Source organism: Ciconia boyciana, chromosome 14 (genome assembly GCF_034638445.1).
Source record: "Ciconia boyciana chromosome 14, ASM3463844v1, whole genome shotgun sequence".
NCBI classification, from domain to species: Eukaryota; Metazoa; Chordata; class Aves; order Ciconiiformes; family Ciconiidae; genus Ciconia; species Ciconia boyciana.
The window spans coordinates 3,623,119-3,647,665 of record NC_132947.1 but is presented as its reverse complement, the minus strand read 5'-3'; the positions used below and the strand labels follow the sequence as shown (position 1 = coordinate 3,647,665).

General features: G+C 49.5%; 1 protein-coding gene across 1 annotated transcript in view; it reads left to right on the top strand.

The window, feature by feature from the left end:
- Window positions 1-1,410: 1,410 nt before the first annotated feature.
- The window catches only part of NTSR1 (neurotensin receptor 1), a 65,014-nt gene continuing 41,877 nt past the window's right edge, over window positions 1,411-24,547 (top strand). Inside the window, exon 1 of the mRNA XM_072879460.1 lies at window positions 1,411-2,180. Coding sequence (XP_072735561.1) covers window positions 1,506-2,180 — 675 coding nt within the window. The 5' untranslated portion in view covers window positions 1,411-1,505. The remainder of the gene's footprint in view (window positions 2,181-24,547) is intronic.

Below are 24,547 nucleotides of genomic sequence, written 5' to 3'. Positions count from 1 at the left end.
TTTTAGTCCAGGAGCACGGGTTTGTCCTTGGACCATGGGCCCTAAGCTCCCCCCAACTTGGAGGTCGAGGAATAGGGACACTGGGCACCCAGGAGAAGGCTTGCATCCCAGCTCTGGCTCTCCTTCAGACATCAGTACAACCCACCGCTTATTTCATGTTCCATTTTCCTTCTTTGGGATAAATATTCTTGATCCATCCCAAGAACCCATCCAAGGACCAGGAAAAAACAGGTGGGAGCAGCTGGGAACCAGCCCTCACAAACTCCTCTCAGCTAATAGAAATTTCATCACATAACTGAGTGGACAAACAGCTCACTGGAGTTTTACAGGGCGGCTGGCTGGTTCAGCGCCCCAGGCCTGAAAGGGTAACCCCACCACAGACCGCTCACCCCTGGGGGGCCCTTTCCTTTTGGGGATCCCCTTGTCACCTTCAGCATCACCATGGCACCCCGGCAGCCCCTGCCCCTGCAACAGGGCAGCTCAGAGAGGACCCCACATCCCCAAATCTGGGGATATGGGGATAAGGGAAAAGTCACTGATGGAGACCAAAGCAAAGCAGCTCGCTGCTGTCACTGCTGTGCCATGGCACTGAGGGTGCCCCAGGCGGATCAGGGCAGAGGTAGATATTTTTAGGCGTTTGTTCCCCTCCTTTAAATGCATTTCTCCTGGCAGCAGCAGCAGCAGGTGGGTGGGTATTTGGGGACTAGCTGGACATAGGGATGTCCAAGGGTGACGGAGCATGTCTGGTGCCTCTCCCCTCCCCGGGGGAGGGGAGATTGGGGGTGGAGGGGCTGTGCTCGTTCCCCCTCCCAGCCCTCAGCTCACAGCCGTGCCTCTGTGTCGGACTTTGCCAGGGATGGTGAAGGGGTGGGGGTCCCAATGGGGAGGGGCTCTGCAGCCCAGCCCGGGACCTGCTCCCTCCTTCCCTCTCTCCCTCCTCTCCCCGGGCCCCAGTCTGGGGACGGAGCTGAGGTTGCAAAACCCACGCCTGCGGCAGGGAGCGGGGAGGGGGCCCGAGCCGAGGGGCCGCTACCCCGGGCCCGGGGAAGGCAGCGCCAGCGCCGGCAGAGCCGGCGGGGGGTGCGCGGCCGCCGGCGGAGCGGAGTCTGCCGGCGCGGCTGTGCGAGGCAGGCGGGGGTGTGCGGGTGTGCGTGTGCGGGTGTGTGTGCGTGTGCGGGGGTGTGTGCGTGTGCGGGTGTGCCGGGAGGCTCCTGCCCTGCCAGGGCGCATCTGGGCGCCGGGCAGCTGCAGGGAGGAGAGAGCCGGAGCTGCGGGCTGCTCACAGCCGAGGCTGCTCCGGGGAGGGGGGGGGTGTGCGTGTCTGTGGCTGACACACGCACACGCACACGCACGGCAGCCCGGCAGCGCCAGGCGCCTCCTCCCCGCCGCATTAAAACCAGCCAAGTTTCCACGCCGGGGGCAGCGGCACGTCGGGGCGCGGCGGCGGGTCCGAGCGCGGCGCCGGGCGGTGCTGCGGCCCCGGCGGGGCCGGCCCGGCCCCGGGGATGCACCTGAACGCCACGGCCCCGGCCCCGGCCGTGCCGGGCGGCCCCCTCCACCTCTACCCCGGCGGCTATGCCAACGCCTCCAACCGCTCCGACCAGCTCCCCAAAGGGCCCGACGAGGAGGACCTGGACGTCAACACCGACATCTACTCCAAAGTGATGGTGACCGTCATCTACTTGGCTCTTTTCTTGGTGGGCACCGTGGGCAACTCCATCACGGCGTACACGCTGGTGCGCAAGAAGTCGCTGCAGAACCTGCAGAGCACCGTGCACTACCACCTGGCCAGCCTCGCCTTCTCCGACCTCCTCATCTTCCTCCTCTGCATGCCCATCGAGCTCTACAACTTCATCTGGGTCCATCACCCCTGGGCTTTCGGGGGGGCCGTCTGCAAGGGCTACTACTTCCTCCGGGACGCCTGCACCTACGCCACGGCGCTGAACATCGCCAGCCTCAGCGTGGAGCGTTACATGGCCATCTGCCACCCCTTCAAAGCCAAGAGCATCATGTCCCGCAGCCGCACCAAGAAGTTCATCAGCTGCATCTGGATCGCCTCCTTCCTCCTCGCCATCCCCATGATCTTCACCATGGGGGAGATCTACGGCAAGGACCAGAATCCCGACTCTCTCATCTGCACCACCATCGTGGACGCCTCCACGCTGAAGACGGTCATCCAGGTGAGGAGCGCGGCGGCCGGAGCGCCCCGAGCAGCCGGGGCCGGGCAGCAGCCTCCTTCCCCGGGCTCGGATGGCCAAACTTTGCGGAGACGGGCGGGGCAGGAGGGGGAGGCTGGGAGGGGGGAACCGGCGGGGGAAGCGGGGTGTCCTGGGCAGCCCTGACGGGGCGGACCGGCCCGGGGTGCGGGCAGGCGGGATTTGGGGAGGGGGGTGTCTCGGCTCCGCTTGCGGTGCCCCACCCCGCCCCCCCCCCCCCCCACAGCGCCGGGCTGAGACCCCGCACCGGGGCAGATCCTGCACCGCGGTTAATCCCGCCCCGGAGCTCCTCTCCCGGCGCGGCCGGTGCCCGGGCTCACGCCGGCCCGGCCCCGGAGCCCCGTGTGCCGCACGCAGAGCCCGGGGCAGCCGGCCCCGCTCTGCCGCTCGGCTGCCCCGGGGAGCCGCGGCCCGGGGATGCTCGGGTTCCTTCCCAAAACGTGGCAGTTCATGGCCAGAAAAACCCACAAATGTCCACCCTGCCTCTGCGCCTTCTGCATCTCCTTCCCTTCTGCTGGAAAGCGGCCAGCAAGATCGAGGGAAATAAAACCATCTCTCCCCCCTCCCAGTTTCTTGGCTTGATCCAGAGCCCATTTCCTCTGCGTAGTGACAGATCCTAATTTCAGAAAGTTTTGGGAACAAGGGGCAGCATAGGCATCCGGAAAGGAGCTGCATCTTCAAAGCCAGGGGCTGGTATTTTTGCTGTTTTGGGGAAATCCATAGCTGGTTTAACTAGCAGACCCCTCCTGAGTTCAGCAAGGCTTTGCTGGTCTCCACACGCTGCTTAATCTAACACGCCCATGCGTGGAAAGGATTTCAGCATCAACACTTGCTGCGCTCCAGTGCTCTGAGGGGTTGAGGCATTTGTTTACTGCAGCGTTAGGCTTGAAAAATGTAAGACACATGGAAGGAGAGACAGAAGGAGCAAGACACTGATCTCCATAGTCCCTTTGCTGCCAGGTTGGCATGTGATAGCTTCTCAATCTTTTATTTTGAACATGAATTTCAGGTGGGTTTAACCAGCAGCCAATTAGAATTTAAAACTGCATGTGTACTAAAGCCTTTGAGGTGTTCCCACAGTTAAAGGGAGGGAACTTAGATGGAAACAAATCAGAATAATTTCTCCCACTAAAAGCAGGGGTACATGCAGTTAGATTTAAGCCCAGAGCCTGGAGATATTTAGGCATGTCTCTCCAAGTTTCCCTCTGGACTGCTCCAGTAAATGAAAATCCACTCCACACAGAAGCACTGGATTCCCTCTGCATTTTGTCTTGCTACCTAACTTTCATCTCGAGATGGTGGGGGCTGTATTTCTCCTGTAGGTGCTTTGTAGATTTTGTCAGTGCCAGCCCAGTGTACTTAACCCAATTCTCTACTCTCTAAGGAGGCGTGAGCCATCTGATTTGAGAACAATGTGGCTGAAATGCATTATTTCCAGTCATCTTCCTCTTAGGATTAAACTGATGCTCATTGTTACCATGATAGGGCTAAAAAGAGAGGATTATTTCCTAGCTGTGTCTTTGGAGATTACAGTTTAAACAATTCCCAACATATTTCACTGTCTTGCTATTATTCAGGCTATACCTTATCCTTTTACCCAAGTAAGAACTAGGCAGACATGAATGCACAGTATGTGAAGTTCACCTGGGGGCTTTTCCTCATGTATTTTTTTTTATTTCACTCACGAATTAATTTAAAAGTAAAAAGGAGGCAGCTGTTGGGGAAGAAAAAAAAACAAACCAAAACCCACCATACTGTTCCTTCTCGGGGGATCTGGCTACAAAAGTAGATTTGCTGAGATAGGAAGGTTGTTTAATGGCTTCGCTCCATTCCTCCGAGCACAGGGAAGCAGCACACACCGTGATGCAGGGCCCTGGACTGGGGAAGGCTCCAGAGTGAATAAGCAAAGCAGCTGCAAGTCAGGTTTGAAGTGCATTAATGGAAACCATCGCACAGCGTGTGAGCGGGCATTCTCACGTCGTAAGATGCGCACAGGTTTAAAAAAAGACTAATAATGGAAGACCTGTGAAAGTAAGGGCAGTGGTAATGTAGAGAGCGACGGGCAAAGGTCTTACCGGTCGGAAATCTGGAGCCCTGGTCTTTCGCAGTGGGTTCAAGCTGCTTTAGAGCAGGTCTTAGCATCTCTTTGCATTCATTTTCTGTCTTTAAACTAAGCAGAGCAACGCTGCACTTGCTCGAGCTGGCAAATCACTTGTAATAAATCGCTCAACATATTTCACTCCTCTTCCTGTTTGGCAAACTGTCTAAAGCAAATCAGGATATTTTTTTTTGGAAGCCATTAGTTCTCCAAGAGGTTTTATTTGTTGATTGATTGAAAGCCAGTCCCAGAACAGAGCACTTGTAACCATTTATAGACTAAGAGCCCAGTGTGAGCTATGGTTCTGCTTGGATCATTGCAGGAGAACTTTCCTCCCTGGACTGGAACAAGCTTCCTGGGATAAATATTTGAGCATACTAATTTAACATCTCTCTTTTTGCAAAAGTCCCTCACTATTTGCTTTGAATATTTAAGTTTTAATGGACATTTCCGAGTGAAACTAGACTGTGGGTGAACAGTCAGCTTCCTTAAAAAAAGACAAAAAAAGTAATTATTCAAACAACACTCGGCATGTTTGATTCTTGCTCATATTACTTAACTTGTACCACTTAAGCTCCACAACAACTGTAAGAAGTAATTACTAGTATTCTTCTAGTAATTGCAGATTACGCCGTGCAGCACATAATGATAAGCAGGAAGAGCAGTAAGTGAGATGTGCTGCGGGGTGTCACCATGTGTCACCACGATCAGTACGGCCGGGCACTGCACATCTCACCTCGTGCCATCGAGATGTAAGCTCTGTGTGGCCTCTGATACTTAATTCTTTAGAACAGTACTATTTCCCAGCTTTGTTTATCACTATCCTTGCAGCTGCTTAAATCAGCCTGTGAATCTGGTTTATTATATATTCTTCATTGCCAAGCTTGCCTGTTATTTCTGTCAGTCAGGGACGTCTGGTTTGAATATTGGCATCAGCATGGGATCTGGTAGAAGAAATAATTCAATTATAGCCACATTATTTAGGTCTAGTTAACACTTTAACTGGCAGACATCCTCTAAAACACACTGCAGCCAAGTTTAGGGTTTTTTCCACATAAATTAAACACCTCTTAAAACCATCCCGATACAAGTAAATTCATGTTTTCATGCCACTTCAGCTGGAGGAGGTTTTAAAAGCTACTCATTGTGGCAGCAACAGATAAGAGAGCTCCGAGGCAGAATGAAATGTTTCCTCTGGTCACTTGTGGGTTGGTACCTGTGGGTTTGGCTACTTCACAGCCTTGCTGTTGGCTCTGGGGCCACTTCCCCCAAAACAGGAGCCCGCTGAGTGTCCCGTCCCAGCAGGCGCTGCCCTGGTGCCCTTAGCACCATACACTCTCAGCCCTGTCTTTCAAAAAGGTCTTAATTTTAATGTCCAGATGGCTGTGCAAATAAATTTTCCTTTATTGCTTCTTACTTTCTTACCTTTGTACCTCTTTTTCTGGAGAGGTCCTTAGTGGACCTGGGGAAAGAGGGGAAGCTGAAAGAAATACCTACAATCCTGGTGCACCATCAGCCCCAGCACAGAGTCAGACAACTCCTCAACCTGAAGTCGCAGGATTTTAATTGAGCTTGGATTGGGCACACGTGCGAGGCCAGCCTGGGTGTGGGCTGCTCTCTGCCACCTTGTAACACAGGCGAGAGAGCAGTGTGTTGTCCCGCTGGCGTGGCACAGTCTGGGCTTGGATGGCTCTACTGCAAAATGTCCCCTAAGTTATGGCAAGTGCCTGGGTAGATAGTGTCTGACACGTGCTAATGATTTATTTGCACCGACAGCTGGTGTGAACCCATTTATTAAAACACGTGGCAGCAGGCCCTGAGCCTCCATAAACTGTCACAGCTCCATCAGCTCCAAGTTGCTCATTTGATAGCGCAACTTCTTGGGAAGCACACTGGGAGCTTCTCTGGACCTCCTCAGGGTCTGGGTGGACAGCTGCTCCAGTTCTGCTCTGCATCAGCCCACCCTTGCGTGGCTGCAGCTCGCCTATCCCTCCAGATCCCTTGCTTATTATGTTTTACGAAGTCTGCTCATAGTTCAGATGATTCGTACAGTAAATAACTCTGCACATGAAGCAACCGCTTGCCCAAGGAGGTTCTCTGCTTTATTTCTTCCTACATTTCCTCTTGCGATGCCTTCGAAGGAATGTGCCAACGAGCCTCAGGTCTGAAGGGGATGGGAAGGAAGGACCAGCCGCTGGAGCTGGGAGACACAAGGTGCAGCCTGGCCTCTCGGCATCCATTACCACGCCCTTTACACACTCTTCCAAGGACATCTATTCAATTCCCATTTGTCTGAGAGGCCCACAAAGTTATTAATTCCATGCATGATGTTGCAGACACTCCCTTACACTCCTCTCCGGTGAGGAGCACCTCGGCGGGGTGGTGCGATGAGCTTTCTGCTGCGACGGCACACGGTCCGTGCTGTGGGCGGCAGGGCTCTGCCCACCAGCAGGTCTGTGGTGACAAGCATCCCTCTGTAGTACATGAAAATAGCGACCCATAAAACCAAATGGCTGAATTCTCTCCAGGTTTGCTGGCAAATCATATCCAGGATTAGTCAATGGCTTCAGTTCAGGAATCCTGCGTTTATACTGATGTTGACTAGAGGCATTGAAGTTGGTTTATTTTCCTTAGGTAACAGCCAAATTCCTACTATGGCTTTTAATAACAGTACTGTTTTAAATCACTCACTACAGCTCCATGCAGTGATAATCCCACCCACTGGGCCTGGCTGATAAAACTATTTTGGCTACACACACAGGATCCCTGCCCACCAGAGAAGCCCACGCCTGGGTGCCGCTAACCCCTCCGGCGGCACAACAAACCAGCACCTTTGGGGCAGGACTGTGTCCCACGAAAGGTGTCCCGTTAGGTCACGCTGCTGCCAGCCCCTCGGGTAGACAGGCAAATGAAGATGTTGGTGTTTAAGTGTGTCTGGATCCGTCCCTGCAGTGACGGAGAGAGACACCCGCCCCAGTGGGGACGCCCGTCTGTGGTGGCACGGGCATCCCTAAAAAGCTGCCTTTTTTCCACGGACTATGCAGAGAACCCAGGGCTTTAATTCACCATACGCATGATGACAGCCCAGCTTGCCTAATCCCAGCCCGTTTACACTGTGGTCCATCTTGCAGCTAGATCTAAATTAAATAAGCTCTTGTGTTCATTGCTTTATATAACCACTTGGCTTGCTGTGTTTTCCCAGTTCTTACATAATTTCTTCTTTTTTTTTCCCCCAATTGATTTTAATTCACTTGATTTCTTTTCCCCCCCCCTTCCCAAGATGTCAGCTGGAGGGATAATAAAAGAATGAGGAAATGTGGCCAATCAATTTAGCTCTTAGGTTTTCCTCTTAACAGCAGTTTGTAAAGGCAGAAGAGATGAAGGTAATCTAGTGGTTCCTCTTCCCAGAGAAGAAAAAAAAACCACCAAAACCTGCAGCTGCCTTTAATCTTCTTCCAGATCATTTAAAACAGCTATTTAATTGTCTCCTCCCTACTTCCCCCCTCCTTTCCCTTAAAGGCTTTTACTATCGTCTCTGTGCAGCATCTGCTTGAGACTCACAGATGGCACTTTCGCTTCCTGACGTTTAGAAACGCTTCTGTGTCCTGCCCGAGGCGCATGTCATGGGCAGCATCCCACCATGGGACGCAGGGCGGGCAGAACGGGCTTTGGGCTTCGACGGTGTCACCATCACATTTTCCCTGCTGTGAAATTGCCCCTTGCTGAGGGGCAGGGGACAGTGGGTGAGCAAAGGTATCTGGAGAGGCTGGGGGCCATGGTGGGGTCCAGAGCTGACAAGGTGGGAGACTCTGAGTGTTGTGGCCGTCTAGCCCTAAAGCAGATATCATTAGGTGCCAAACCCAACAGCCGCAGTGCTGACATCCCTCCTTCCCTCGCATTAAGCAGATGAAGCTGAGTTATTATATTCCCAGTCTGTCTGGTTGCTCTCCAGTATGAGCCACTTGGGCCGTGTGAAGCTGGGATGCTCCCAACGCCCGTCCTCCCCGTATCTCCATACCCTGCGTCCCTCTCACAGGAGTCGCAGCACCCTCAGTCTGGCATGGTAGAGAAAAGCAGATTATAAATTCAGAGCTTTCCTAGCCTTTTCCCTGTTTCTGTGCACACACGAGCACCCTGTGGTTGCTTGTTTGGTGTGTCCGTCTGAGACCAGTCCAGTCGCAGCTCCTGGCCCCCATCACCCTCTGCAAGAACACGTCCAAGCAGGGCACCTGGGCAAGCCGGCCTCCTGGTTTCACGAAGAGCTGCCCTTCCCCAGCTGACAAATTTTGCTGCCTTTATTATGGAATCTGAGTTGATATTTTTAAAATTCCCTTACAAAATGGCATCCTTGCTAGTCCCAGACCTCTTTGAGATGCAAGCCAAGAGTGCTTTGCATCAGAATTAATGCCGGTCTGGCATCACGATGGCCGGTGGCCTGGCAGCTCCCCTCCCGACAACGGTGAAGGGAGCGTGGAGCTCCTCGAGCACGGCTGGGCATCGCTTCCACCTCACTTCCCGGGGTGCAGATGGCACCAAGCGCAAGGGCTGCTCCTTGGCAGTGAATGAGGAGTGAATCCTGCAGGGCTGCAGCCTGGAGGGTGGCAGGACATGCCTTGGAGGACAAGGGACAGAACAACCGCAGTTGCATGAGCCCTGCCATGGAAAGGGACCTGAGCAAGACACGGGCACAGGGCTACACGCTGCTCCTCTGCCTGGCTGCGGGCACCAAGCACCCATGCCATCCCCTGCCCAGGCTGGGCTAAATAGCTCCGTTCTTTAATTTTGTATGAGGGTGTGATCACTTGGAAAGGTTTGGGGTTTTTTCCCTTAAATGAAGCTCTCAGGGCAGAGGGCCAGCTAACTCATCATGCTCCGATAACATCAGCCCCCACGTTTTGCCTCCCATGGATGCCATTTCTTCTATTCAATTTCAAAGCATTTTAGACATGGGATTAAAAAAACCCCTGATGATAAGTCAGTTGAGCTGTTGAGTTATTCAGGAAACAAGTGCTTGGGGCTGTTTTAGAAATGGTGATGGTGATGGAGTACTAACCCTGTCTGGGCAGCACAAATTTCTGAGCTGCTAGTTCGTTCCCAGTATTTTCCTGCATTCAAAGTATCTGTTGTCAAGTTTTCCATGGATAGGAGGGAAATAGCGGTGAGACAATTTTATATCCCTATACCTGAGTGCCTTCCTGGTGCATCTGCATGGAAGTCCACCCTCCTCCTCCCTCCCTGGGGTACCAGAAACCCGTGGCTCCCCCTGCTCCTGCTGGGACAGAGGATGCTGCGGGACAGGGCTGTACGTCGCCGGGGACTGCTGCTCTCGTCCTCGGCCTTCGGAGAGGGTTCGTCTGACGGGCTGGAGGAGCCGGTCACCCATAGGTGGTTCGAGCATGTGAGATCTGTGTCTCGTCTCTCATGGCTTTTTCACTTCAGTAATTCTCAGTGCAGAGAGTATGCTGCCGGGCACGGCTTCATGGGGGCTTTTTTTCTCCCAGGGAAAAAAAATAATAGAATGAACAATGTCTTTTTAACTGAACTTTTTTTTGAGAGAGAAAGTTCAGTGAGGTTTCTCTGAAGCTTTTAAGTTCTCAGGGACTAGAGACAATTGTTGGTTGAAGACAGAAATCAGAGAGATGAGATTTTCCTAGTGAAAATGGAAAAAAAAAAAGAGGAAAAAATGTAAACTTTCACAAAGTCTTCAGTATCTGAAAGGGGGGAAAAAGCATGTATTTTATGCAAAGTGCTCATGAAAAACCTTGGAGTACCTCTAAACTATAAAGCCACACACAGAGTGAAAAGCATATTCAGTATCAGTAAATCAGAGAGGCACTGGAGTGACAGCTAAGCTGGAGGACGTGCCCTGGGTTTGGTGGCATTGCTCGTGGCCGCGTTACCAGCTCGGGCAGAGCAGCCCCTCACCGTCCTCACGGGCAGCTCCCTGCCCGCTGGCTCCCCTCCATGATTTACACCCAACCTGTGGATATACATCTCCCAGGATGCTGAACCCTGCGCAGTAAATCTCCCTTTACAAAACCTTCCAGGTGTCTCTTTGCCAAGCGAATTCCTAACTATATAAAAGAGGAACAGGCAGCCTAGTCAGGACTGGGTATATAGCCTGATTTCAGCATTTTTCCTTCTCTTTGAAAATACCTTCTGGTACTCTCCTGCCAATTATTACTCCCTCTAGATAATAAAGAATAAATTTAGGGCCACTGCTGTTACAGCCAACTTGCACTCTTGAAGTGAATGGTTTACCTTGCTTCAAGAGACTCGTGCCTCCTCCAGAGGAAATGAAGGAGATTAGCAAACACTCCCTTAGCACGTGCCATGCCCATCAAGAGACTCCTGGGATCCTGGAAGCTGTCTGAGGACTTTCCTTTCAGGGACTCGGGGTCGATCTGGTTTAATCTTTCCATGCCTTCCCACTTGCTGAGTGACCCCAGGAGAGATCACACTTCAGTGCAACACTTTGGATGTGCCAACAAGCCCTGCCTCCCGCTGACACCAGCTGTGTTTGGAACTGTTGTATGTTAAAATATTGTAAGTTATCCAAGTACTGTTTCTTTGGGGCCAAGGAAAACCTGCTGTCCCTTTACCTGGAGCACTTGCCTGACTTTTGGAGCCTGCAGGATGGTTTTCATTGCAAGAGAAAGGGCTAACAGAAGGTTGTCTTCTCTGATAGACACTGGCTTGCAGAGCCAATGCACGGACCTTTATTTTCTGAGCAGGCAGTGGGACTCCAGGAGAAAGTTAACAGTCTGTTTGCTCTGGGTCCTGCCCTGCAATGGCTGTGCTGGTTGCCTTCTCTTCCTGGGCAACTCAGCCCTGCTGATGGGTCCTCGCCTGCCCTTGCAGGCTCAGCCCGACAGATGCTCACCCACTGCCTTGGCTCTGCTGCGCAAGGCTTTGCATGGTGTCTAGCAGCAGGAGGAGCAATCTCATCCCTTAACCATCTCATTTTCTTCCTCCGTTAACCTTGAAGAAAGGGGTCTACCAACTTATCAGCTTCACCCAGACCTGTGGAGCAAAGACCTGCTGCATATCAGCTATGAACACTTTGATGCAGGATGGCATTTAGCTTAGTGGACCCCTATTTCTGATCAGGACTCCAAGGAGCTAATTAATACAGTCAGTGCAATGCCACATCCTGTTAATTGCAACATAATCAAGAACAATGCAGGTCTGCAGTGCTGAACCGAATAAATGTGGTCTCAGTACTTGGTAGGACTGCCATATCACCTTGTTCCCTCAGAAAACTTGTTTAATAAGTCCATAACTATTTGAGTATGTTCAATACCAAATTAACTTGCTTTTCCCTCCTATTCCATTATTTTTTCAAAACCATCTTATAAAAATGCAACTCACACAGCCACTGGGAAAGTTTAGCTCATTGCTTGCATCACTCTATTGATTCCTCCTGCAAAGACCTTACATTTTATCCTCACGGGGACAATTTATACATTTTAATATACTCATTTCATTCAAAAGAGAAACTCACAGGAATGAGTTTCCCTCCCCAAAGCCCACGTTTCATTTTTTTGTCACTGTCAGTCATGGGCTTATGACATCGTCATACTTCGTTGTTCCTTAACTCCAAGTATGTGAAGTGTGATAAAGCACTGTAGGAGAAAGGGGAAATACAGGTTCAGACTAATAAATACATATTTGCCCTGAGGATACAATGATGGGGTGATGTGTATGCCCCAAACACTTTATATGCTAACCCAAGGGACAAACTCTGCCCCGAGCTTGGTCTCCTTCACACCACTTTGGCAGCTCATAGGTGCTTCCCAGCCAGCACAGGAGAGCTGCAGGATGGAAAATCCCTCAAAAGGGCAAAAAAACATGCAGGAATTTGGTCAGAAAACATATCCCAGTGCAGCAGCCCAGTGAAGTAGGGCACACGGCCAGCCTGGCAGTCCTGCTCCAGCCTGGAGACCAAGCCATGCCAGGAAAGAAATCCTGTAATACCTGAGGCTCCGAGAGGCAGAGAGGAACTGTGGCAGAAGAAGACACTGGGGAAAAGCAGCAATAAAGTAACCGATAAGTTCACTGCCCCTTTGAGATATGCTTTTTTTTCTCCCCTGAAAGTCTAATTCTAATAATTCCCTTTGCTCCTGTCCTCAGCAGTACAAGAGGAGGTACAGGTATGGCCTGCATGGTCATCATGAAGAAAATCCATAAGCAGAGCGTGGGGAGGGGGAGAGGAAAGCAAAGGGATGGGGGTTTGTGGTTTTGTAGCGGGTTGGTTAAAAATAAGCTAGCAGGGTTTGAAAGCTGCTCAGGGGGTTAGGGATGGATCAGTGGGCTGGGCAGCACCAGGCAGTCGGGAGGGCACAGAAATGTGGTGTGATGTTGCATTGATCGTGTACCTTCCTCCAAATATTTGTGGTCTAATTTGTGTCCTGGGGTGGAGGGACGTTTCATGTCCATGCTGCCACGCTGTTCTCTGCCACGGATACCACAGCTATTCCCGGCCACTATTACCAAGTTTGAAGCGAACCAGAATAATCCCAAACCGCTCTCCTGCGCTCAGCTCTAGATGGTCGTTCCCACCTTGCCTTCCTCCAGCCCAGGGTCCAAATTAGGCGACATTCTCCCACACTGTGGAGCAAGGGAGCCGGCACAACTCACATTTCTTAATAGTTTGCAAACTGCCTGACTCTATAAAAATCACAGTGCCAGCAGCTGCGCTGCTGCGGCAAGGTTTGCAGGGAGCACGACATTTCTCAGGTTGAGGGGTAAGTGTTTCCCAGGACCAAAGCCCCAACTCCTGCTGCCCAAGTCTTCTCCTGAGTTCAGGCCGCTGACTGCTGAGAGGTCAGGTAAAAGCAGGTGTAGTTTGTGTTGCACGAGCCAAGCCCCTGTGCCCGTGCCAGCAGCCGTGCTCGCGCCCTCGCTGCTCCTCTGAGCTCAGCCGCAGGCAAGATGCACCAGGGAGAGCTCGGAGAGCTCGGCCCCGAAGCTCTTCCCCAAAGGGCTTGTGCCGCAGGAGACACGGTCCTGCCGCTGGAACAAGCTGTGTTTACTCCAGGGATTTTAATTTTCATCATCGAAAGCTTCAGCTCTTGGCTTTTATGCAGTTGAACCCATATGCAGTATCACTTCATATACTCTGAGGCCAGGAGCAGTTTTCTTCAGTTATTTGCTGAAAATACGTGAGGAATTCATCTCAGTGCAGTTTAGCACTAACTTTTTTCCTTATTGCCAGAAGAGCAAGGCTGACTATGTTGCTATAATTAAGATGTTTATATATCAACTGAAAAGACCGATGCACTTGAGGTATTTTGCTGAACATCAGCTCCAGCAAACCTGTACTCTATTCTGCCCAAGCCAAAGTGTCCACAGTACAGCCAGCACAACTAGAGTTTGGGCTGACACTATAAACCCCACTAAGGGGGTTAATTGCCCCCCAAAATTAGTTTCTCAGGGCACCAATGGTGGAACTTGCCACTACCATTTCCTCCAGCAAGTGAGGCAGCCGACCAAATCTGTATAGTCCACTGCTAACAGCTCTCACGCTTGAGTCTGCAGTCAACAGTGGGACAGTGTTTGACTTAAATATGGTGCTTAATTTATTTATAACCGCATATCCAGCACTCAGTATCATATTTAATGCAAATAACATTCAAGTGAAATCCCCACTGAGAGGCACATTATGAAGATTAACAGCCTGGCTTTTCTATTACTCCAGTTTATACGGTGCTGATTTGTGCTTGGTGCTTTATAGGCAAGTGTTAAGAATATTTGAATCAAGAAATCTACATCTAAGACTGTCATTTTACAAAAATCAGTGCCTGAAAGCCTGCTTGTGGCTCCACGGCCCAAGGAAAGCACTAGAGGCATAAAAACCTCAGGGAAATGCTGACATCCGGGTAGGCAAGAACCTCGAAAGGTCATCTCCGCTGGTCACGCAATGGGCCATCTGTGGGGGGTTTATTTCTTTTAATTATATAGCCTACTTTCCTTTTAAACAAGCTGTCTGGAAAATGAATCTCACCAAGTTTAAGATCACACTGAACATATTCTCATGCCCTGCAATTATCTGGAGCTGTTTTATTCCTTTGTATCTTCATGTGATGAATTTGTCAGGTGTAATGCCGTGGGCTCAGCACCTCATTATGGACTTTATTAATAGGTTTGTATCTGATCTTCTGTCTGGGTCCTTCCCTGTCCCTCCCACCCTCTAGAGAACTGAACGCCCTGCCCAGGTCACCGCCCAAGTTCACTTTTCATGGAGGAGGAGTGTGACCAACGTCGCATTGTGAAATGTGGCCAAACCCATTAGTTGCCAGGACAGGAATCAGTTTTGTTTTGCTTTTCACCATGGATCAGGCTCACACTCCAGCTCTGCAGAGAAGCTGCTTCAGGCTCCACCACACTGAATAATGCAAAGGGCCTTTTGCAGGATGTTGGCTCTGCGACTTGTGTTGAGACTTGTTTTGGCATCTGCTCTGTAGGTTGCCATCGAGGTGCAGTTCTGAGATGCGTAAAGGAAAGACACAAAACTCAGGGTCTAACCTGCTCCTTGGTTATTGCAGCTAAACAGCTGCAGCTGTGTTTATTGGGACTCCAAGCCCCCGGCCCCCGTACACTCGCTCTTGCAGAAACATTAAAGGATGATGCATGGAGGTATTTAAAAGATGTGTAGACGTGGCGCTTAGGGACATGGTGTAGTGGTGGAGTTGGTAGTGTTAGGTTAACAGTTGGACTCGATGATCTTAAGGGTCTTTTCCAACCTAAACGATTCTATGATTCTATGTGCCAAAGAGCTCACAGTCTAAATAATCCCTGGAGCAATGCCACTCATTCCCTGTGGCATTGTACAGATACTGGCTCCGTCACTGGCGTACTTGTTGTTCCCTAAGAGATTGCCTCTTGTTGCAAAGGGGAAGGGAAACCTCTCCCCTCTTTTCTCTAAGAGGGAGTCATGCAGCGGTGGGACCTCCTAAGGGCAGCTATTGCTCGAGGGCAGCGTTGGGGTATCGGAAAGGAATAACCAGCCCAGCTTTAACTGGAGACAGGTCAGTGCAATGGCAGCACGTCCAGAAACACTGCCTGATGTGCTGGTTGTTTTTCAATAGCATCCTGGAGCCAAGTAAATATCATTTATTCTTTACTGTCTAGTGAGAAAGGGGGGTTCGTTTGAAGATAGAGTACTAGCAGCTACAATAGCCATTTTTCTGAGAGTCAAATAAAATGCCAGAAGCCTATTAGACCTTCTAGCTCACTGCTAAACACGCTCTGCTCGGGAGCAGCAAAAAGCTCAGAGAATTTCCAACAAGAGCTTTATGGATGCGTTTTCCCTCTGTTCATCACCAAGCCAGAGTATGAGGGGCTCACTGACAACACGTCTCAGGGCAGCGCTTACAGTGAAAGCAAAACCACCGTTATCCAAAGAAATAGACTTTTAAAAGGGGCCAGGGCAGAGAGCTGGTAGTAATAACAAAACACAAAGAGGCCGTGGCTCCGAGCACTGTTGTGGTTTAGCCCCAGCCGGCAACTAAGCCCCCCCAGCCACTCGCTCACTCCCTCCCGGTGGGATGGGGGAGAGAATCAGAAGAGTAAAAGTGAGAAAACTCGAGGGTTGAGATAAAGACAGTTTAATAGGGAAAGCAAAAGCTGCGCACACAAGCAAAGCAAAGCAAGGAATTCCTTCACTCCTTCCCATGGGCAGGCAGGTGTTCAGCCATCTCCAGGACAGCAGGGCTCCATCACGCGTAGTGGTTACTTGGGAAGAAAAATGCCATCACTCCAAATGTCCCCCCGTCCTTCTTCTTCCCCAGCTTTATATACTGAGCATGACGTCATGTGGTATGGAATAGCCCTTTGGGCAGTTTGGATCAACTGTCCCGGCCGTGTCCCCTCCCAGCTTCTTGTGCACCTGGCAGAGCATGGGAAGCTGAAAAGTCCTTGACCAGTGCAGCAGCAACTAAAACATCTCTGTATTATCAACACTGTTTTCAGCACAAATCCAAAACATAGCCCCATACCAGCCACTATAAAGAAAATTATCTCAGCTGAAACCAAGACAAGCACCCAGCTGCCCAAGCTCACCTCCCAACCACAAACCCACCCCATCCGCCTGCAACCCTCCCTGCTCCTCCCAAATCCCATCGGGTCCTGTCGGTGCTTCCCACGGTCTTGCCCTGTTTCACCAAGGTCTCAGCTTGGTGCAATCCCTTAGCAACCTGCTCTTTAAATTCACCTTCTCTAGGGTGGTTCCCCACTGTGTTAGGGGAAGGCTGGGGGCTAAAGGAGGTGCTGGAAGCAAGCAGAGTATTTCAGGTTACAAGCATGGACAGGGCTTTAGGACAGAGTAGCTGAGCTGTGTCAGAGGGAGCTACTCTGCTCCTTTATAAGAAGGCATAGGCGTTTGGTTCACTAGTGATATTAATGCTAGGGATCCTCTAGGAAAAAAGAAGGAAGATGAAGCATGGCAGGAGCTATTTATTTCAAGAATGAGACGCCAAGTGCATTACTGCTTGCCAGCTCTGACTCGTCCAGCAAATGAGGTCTCCCACCCCTGTCACTCCCTGTCTAGCCTGAGTTCCTCTAAAAAGGGTTAGAGGGATGTGATCTGCAGGGAATGGCTGTATCACAGGGAGAAAATGCAGAAGGTCTTCCACTTCCATGAATGCTTCTCTTTTCCCTCTTCCCCCCCTTTTATCAATGGAGATGTTTCAGGAAAGACTACCACATATATAGTGATGTTACAGCCAGAAATAAAGCTGGCTTGTGTCTGCAATCCTTTGAAACAAGTGTGTTTGGGAAAGGGCAAATTGCAGGGAAAGGGAAAATTGCAGTTTTAGACAAAACTAGGGGTTTTCTTGTATCGTGTAGTGCTGTGCTAAATTCCATCCCTTAAATATTGCCCAGGCAAAAGTTGCTTTTAAGGCCCCTCTCAGGGGCTGCCCCGCTGGTTGTGAGGTTGTGTCTCCTTGCTCTTGCACAAAACAAGTTCAAATAATGTTTCTGTTTTCTGCTCTGAAGGTTGCTGGTTTCTTCCCCATGAAATGATGGAAGACTTTGTTAAACTCATCAATTATTTAGGGAAAAACATAATTTACTCAGTTTCAATTAAAAAAACCCCAACTCTAAAGCAATAAAAAACCCACCGGCAGCCTGTAAAAAGTTGAAGCAAAGAGACAAGGGCAGAAACAGGGCAAGAAGTGACAGTTTTATGTACCTCCTGCTGGGTAGTGATAGAAGAGGCCTTTGTGCCTGCAAAACAAAACTGGTTTTCTGTTAAAGCAACTATTGACTCAAACTCTACAACTGCAGCTGTAGCTTTGCACAGAAGCCGTACGCCAGTGAACAGACCGACTTCCTCGCATCTGCTCGCCCCCGCTCAGCCGGTGCCCCTGCCTCCGAGCTGAATTCAGCTCTTTTCAGAAGAGACAGGGATCGCTCTCCCTTGGTGCTGTCAATCAGAGCCGTGCCTTCAAACTCAGCCAAAAAAAACCCATTTCAGGTGGTATTTCAGGAGAAGGAGCTGGTTTGGGTGATTTGCATGACTTTTCCTATTTCCCAGTTTTACGGGGCTGGACCAGTGTGGCTGTGATGGGTGGCTTTTGCTGGGGCTGTGTCTGACAGGGTGCGATCCCTGATTTTCCATGCGGATTTGCACTAATGCCTTTCCCGAGCCACCCTCATGACAACGGAGAGCAGCTTGTTTTTAAGGCCATGCGTATTGATCCAGCTGCAGAGATTATTTTGACTTGCAGCCTGTGGGTACTGTTGATCCAAAATTGAAGCGCAGCTGAAAATCTTCTGGGCATTAATTCCTTTTCAGCAATGGGCTTCTTTCCTCTCCAGGAGGCTGGTCCACACCCCAGTGCCTTACATTAAAGGAAAACCTTAATAGTTAGCAGATTTCTCTCTTTTTCTGTCCTACAAATCTCACAGAAGCACGTTTGCAAAACCTGCTTGTGCCGCATGGAGCCATTGCATCGACCGCCTGGCTGCTCCTCTTCAGACCCAGCATCCCCTTAGGAGCGGTGCTGCTCTTCTGCCAAGAGCTAGCCCGTGTCTGGAAACTTTCAGGTCAGCATCTTGGCAGCGGGGAAACCACTCAGGTGGAGAATGGGTCTTTCTGCCTGGATGCTTCCACTTGTAAACAGCCACCGGTCCCATACGCAGGGTTGGTGTCACAGCAGGGTGAAGCTGGTTTCCTTCCTCGGAGCTGGGTGAGCCCGATGCTTCCAGCATCAACCCCGTATTGGCTTACCAAGGCTGCTTTTATTGTGCATGTGTGTTACACCACTGTATCTGTTGGCATAAATCATGGACCTGCGGTGAATCGACAGGGAGATTCCTGGGAATCTCCCAGGAACGGTGTTGGCAATCAAAGACCTCTTCACCGGTGGTAAAGGGCTGTGCCCAATGTCCGGGGAGGCTGATGGGGAGAAAATCCCCCACCCTTTCTGGGAATGAACCTGATGAAAATTATTACCAGCAAACCTGAAGGAAGAAGCCATGAAAAATGACTTTCCAGGCTGGGACTGGTTGTTTTGACAGAGTTTTCATACCTTTATTCGATATTCCATTGAAGCTTTGCTGGAGATAAGTGATCTCATAGAAAACAGAGCTTTTGTGTCCAGTGACAAAGAATGAATTTGCAAAGACTGCTGAGGAAAGCAGAGTTGTTATCCAAGGAGACAAGAAATTCAGCTGAAAATAAGCATGGCTTTTTCATTTACAATTCTAGCTGCAACTTATCAGAAATCTGGCTCCAGCCAAGCTGATTGGGCTGGAAATGGGGCAAATCAATGATGAAATGTGCATTGGTCACCCTTAAGAAACCGCATGTTCCAAGACTTAATCACGAAATGCTTCCAGCTTCTCCTTCTGCTCACAAAGTAGCATTCAACAAAAATGGGATGTTTTTTAGGAGCACATGGTTAAGGCAGTACCGTAGATATGAAGCAAGGGTGCTGCCCTGCCAGCCTCTCTCAGGTGCTGGTAAAATTTTGTGTTTAAATTGTTTTAAGTGAATGAGACAAGCTTGCCTGGAGCACCAGCATCAACCCCACAGCAAGAACGGCGCGATTAAATAAACAGAGATTTTCTTGCTATTAGTGCTGTTTAGATAACTTTGAAATGCTTATTATTCAAAGTAAATGAATTACATAAACTTTTTCCCTATTTTTGGCTCAAGAAGGAGTCAGTGAATTTCCTTTTTCAGAGCAGAACATTTGTGCTTTTTACCATGATTCAGGGAACAGTTTTGTACTTTGAAACCGGTGCGCGGATGATTCACGGTGACACATTTTGTGTTGGCAACGTGCCTCGTCTCGAAAGCCTCGATACGCTGTGTGGTCCGGGCTGTGCCTCTCCAAAATTCGGGCTTGCAGCTGCAGTGACCCTGGGGGAACGAGCTACAGAGGGATTGATCCCTGGACCACACCAGAGTGCAAGTTAGCATCAGAGCTGACTAGGGCAGTCTTTCATTACCTTTTTTAGTTAGAGTGCATCCTTATATTTGTGAAAAGTTTCATGGGTCACTACTTCCAGTTCTTCCTTTCTTTTTTTCTTTTCTTTTTTTTTTTCGCCAGCTTCATACATGCAGTAACTTCATTGCTTAGCCCTGGGCAGTGATGAGGGTGACCTTCTCTAAGCCATGGGTAGCCGCTGCTGCTCCCTCTCTTTTTCCCCATTCCCTGGCCAAGGACACAAGCCACATCATTGGCGATGTGACCCAGCTCTTCTTTTCATCACCACAGCTCCATGTCAGGCCGTGTTCCTGCACGGTTGCATCACGGTTTATGTCCTGTAACACTTTGTGGGCATCATCTGGTTTGGAGCTGTGGGGTTTATTTTTCTTCTTTTTTAATGCAAGACAGGTAACGTGGCAGGAAGGGTTGGAGTGTGGGCTGTGTCCGCTCCCCAGAAGGCTGTCCTTGCTGCACTGGAAGGAAGGTCATTTCCCACCCTAGCTGTCCCTGGTTTCCAACACTGTAAGTGAGAAGAGACACGGAGTGGTGCAAAAAGTATTGTGGAAAGTGTGCTGTTTAACTCTCCTTTCAGTGTGTTATCTATCAAAGTAATTACATGTGGCTCGGGAACCTCAGACTGCTGCAACAATATCATTTTCCTGTAGCTTTTCTACTTCCATCTAATTGAAACGTTATTGTTTCATTCATGTTAGTTTGCATTTTAAATAAGGAGATAGGGACAGAGTGGCTGATTGGTAACTTATTCTCTGCGTGGGTAAAGATAGGCATTAATCACCCTGTCATACTCATGCTTTCTCTTTCCTTATGCATCTCAGACATCAAATTGCAAATAAAGGGGAGAAAAAGCCTGGGTCTCGAAGACACTTGATTTGTTTCCTCCGTTGAGTCTCAGGGAGGGATGGTGACATGCCCTTGCTGCCTGTTGGGGTAGTCGCTGGCTGCACGAGCTGCATTTTGAGGAACGAGAGAATTTTCATCCCAAAACAAAGCACCGCTTTGGAATTTAATGTGCTTCCATCTCCTGTTCCCTTTAATCTTCATTACATGTTTTATCACTGCCATGTGCCTGCCTCTTTGGTGTGTCAAGGCAGGGGAGGGAGGAGAGCGAGACTGGGTGTGTATGCAAACAACCCTGTTAGAAACATAATCTGAAAGAGTCTTCTTCCTAAATAATGCAGTGTGGCTCAGCAGCCCCTTTCTCCCCCCGTACACCATGATTTGCTCCTGAAACGGCCGGCATACAGCAGGCACGCGTCCACACCGCCCCTGGGAGGCTCAGCAGGCTCAGGTTCCATCGTCCTTCCCCGCTCCCTGGACACAAAGCACATTAGCCACAGCGGAGATGATCGATGGAGATCTGGGCACGTTAAATGGGAGCAGAGGTGCAATGCTCAACATGGCTGGGTTTTGAGGTGGGGAGCTGGAATCTGACCATTTAAAATCTCCCCTGCTCCAGGTGTTTCTGCAGCCCTGAAGCACGTGTGCTTTTGCAGGGTATTTTTAGCAAATTTAAGTTTACCGAAGGTCACAGAGAAGTAGAGCATCAGCATCTGGAAGAGCTGTCATTCCACTTCCAGTCTAGCAGGAGTAACACATTGACTTATTTATGAGAGCAGTCAGCTCCCTTCTCTCTGTGTGTAACAATCTGCTTTACCTCTCCCAGCACAGAGAAATAATTTTATTGTCAACAATTCTGTGTCCTTAATAAAACCTTAAAGCAAGTTAAGCAACATTTGAGGGAAATAGAAATGTTCCCAGATATTATTATTTTTTTCATGCTTTCCAAAATATCCCACTCTTTCACTGTCTAAACCAGCGAACAGCAATCACTGCTCTGGCCAAAAGGAGGGGGAGGAAATTATTTTTCAAAGCATGAAGACTGCTGGGTAAACCATTGGCCCCAGCAATTCCCAGTGGTTGTGCAAGCATTTGGGTGTTAATGCCATTATCACATTTGCCAATATTCTCCTGGGTTGGATCTAGCTCCATCTTCCACCACGGGAGAGGGACTGGCAGGAGGGCAGCATCTCACCAACACTAGCAGTTCCCAGTTAGCTTTTCTTCCATCTCTTCTGAGTTGCACCAACAGGCCTTCCTTGCAGGAGTAAAGGAGCCTGAGTGCACAGCAAACTTCAAGCAATTAATTAAATCTCAGAAGACAACATCCAAATATTTTGTGCCCAGTAGGAGAAGCTTAATCTGTTAGCTGGAAAATGCCCATGTCAAGAATGACTAATCTCAGCCCAGATGATACCTGGAAAATGAAGATATTTGATGCTCCCTGCAGAGAAAGATCCATCAAAATGGCAAGAGTTGCTCAACAAGCATGAAGAGGGAGAGTGCAAACCATGACAGCACTACCTGGCTTATTTATGTCATTGTGTTATGTCATTGTGTGTTGGTGTTATTGGGAGACGTGGGAGAGGATAAGGGGAGAAGTGGCCCTGGCCAGGCTGCCCTGGGCACGTCGCAGGCTCCCACCTGTGTCCTCCAACCCCGCAGGACCTTCCCTGGAGCTGTGATTGTAGCAGCTCCAAATATTTTATTTCAGGCCCAAAACAGAGCTTTTGTGGCCAAAGATGAAAAATTAGAAGCAATAGGGAGGGGAGGCTGAAAAAGAAGCTAAGGATAGAAGAAATTAAGGCTGCCCATGCTGTGCGTACCTGTCCCTGGGTAGGTGTGCGCTGGTATTGCAGGCTGTGACTGCTGGGACTGCTGGGACCTGCCTGGTGCTGAGCTCTATCCTGAGCAGATCCTAAGTCTGCCCAGACCTCAGTGTAGCTTTGCACAGCCAGGGAATGAGGTTTCCCCAGGACCTCTTGGGGTCCCACATATCCTCTTAATTTTTACCTTTTCTGCTGGCCATCCTTGACAAGTTTTGGCCATCAGAGTTTTTTTCGAGAAAGACCAATCTCCTTCCACTATCCTTCAGACCAATATCCTCACTTCTTCAGCAGCCAGAAGGGATGGCTGTTGCGTGACACAAATGAGAGACTCCGTGCCATGGCTGTGTGAGCCTTACCTTCCCCCAAAGGGAGGAGAGCCTAATCTGTGCAGGACAGTCAGGCCATAAAATGATGATGAGCATCAGAGATGCTAATGACCAAGCATTCGTAAGCTTTTTCTAATAACCTTAATAACTTCCTAAGAAGTCTTCCCTGAGCTGGGTGGCAAGTGGCTGTGGCTGGAGAGATGCTAAGAAAGGTGGATTGCAGCAAAAGGTTGGGTCGGTGCCTCTTTCCATCTCTAAGCATTAGAAGTGTGTTGAAATTTTAGGCACTGTGGCCTGGTCCCAGTCCTTTGCATGTGGCTGATATACTCAAGTTTAGCATACTCAAAGCCCACTGCAAGGTGGATTATCAGCTTCGAAAAACTGGTATTGCTCTGCTGAGGTCAGTTCACATTCCTGTGGTGCCACAGTTTATACCTGTTGGGGATCTGTCCAAAATGCTCCTCAGCTCAGAAATAATGAATCCTCCATGCACGTATCACATCCTTCCCTGCCTTACGGACAAGGGAGCTGGTCCAGATAGTTGGAGGCCTTTGCTTGAGGCTGTGCCTTGCTCATGGCAGAGCAAGCCCAGCCCAGCCTGCTCTTTCCGTGTACACAGGCTTGTGACTCGTCTTGTGGTTTTCTTCGTGACTGCTTTTCATGTTCATCAGCTGCGCTTTAACTACAGAGGCTATTTCCTGAACTTTGGGAGCCAGGCAGTCATCTGCCAGAGGTAGCTGGTGCTCTTCCAGCAGCTGGCTAGAAAGAAACCCCGTTTGCACACCAATCTTCCAGTGGCCTTTATTTTTTTGGTCTGCTGGAACTCAGGAAAGAATAAAAATACTTGAATGAAGCTCCATTGCTTCTTCCTGACATAAAGATAAGACATAATCACCTCTGGTTTGATGAACTTGCTGCTTTCATGATCCAATGTACCTACTTCATTTAGAAATTAGGGGATCTCTGTGCTTCTATCACTCATCGATTGACAGTCTGCAAACAGAGCAGCATGTTTTTGCCATTAATTACAATTTACAAACACTTTGTGTTAGAGGAAGGGGACTAAGTGGAAAGGGCAGTGAACAAGTATGTTCGGAGCTACAGGGACTGCCCATCCAGCTATAGCACAGACCAGTCCCAAAAGCTGGTTTGAACCTAGCTGGAGGTAGGTGTCCCACTCTCACCCACTCATTTCTCATGTGCACCAAATTAGATGAAATTCCCCAATAAATTATGAAGTAGAAGAGGTTTTGTAATGAGCTGTAAAAAGGTAACAAATCACCAGGAAATGCTAAAGTAACATGGCATGAGGTCTTTTAAAGTAGCACGCAAATGACATGGCAGCGTAATGATCCTTAGTTTCATTCTGTATAAACTATGGGGCCTGATACAGCCCAGGCTATTCAGGGCCCCTCACCAAGACAGTCTGTTTCCTCCTCCTTTGCTCAGTCCAGATGAAATTTCTTCTTTCCAATACTATTATTCTTTTTTTTTTGTGGCCAAAATACTCTGAAGGCACTGTTGGTTCACCTTGAAAACAAAGTTATCTTCTTGTCACAACCTCTGCACCCAAATGCTGAGCCTCATAAAAGCACTGATGTTTTGGGAGAAATCTTGACCTTCTGTATGGTTTTAGGAGCCTGGAAAGATGTTGATCAGAATGAGATCAGAGCAGGCAGATGAACTCAATGGCACGTTGCATAGAAAGAAGGCATGAAAAGCTAGACGGGAGTAAATGTACAGGGCCATGAAGACCTGCGACATGCACTTGCAATGT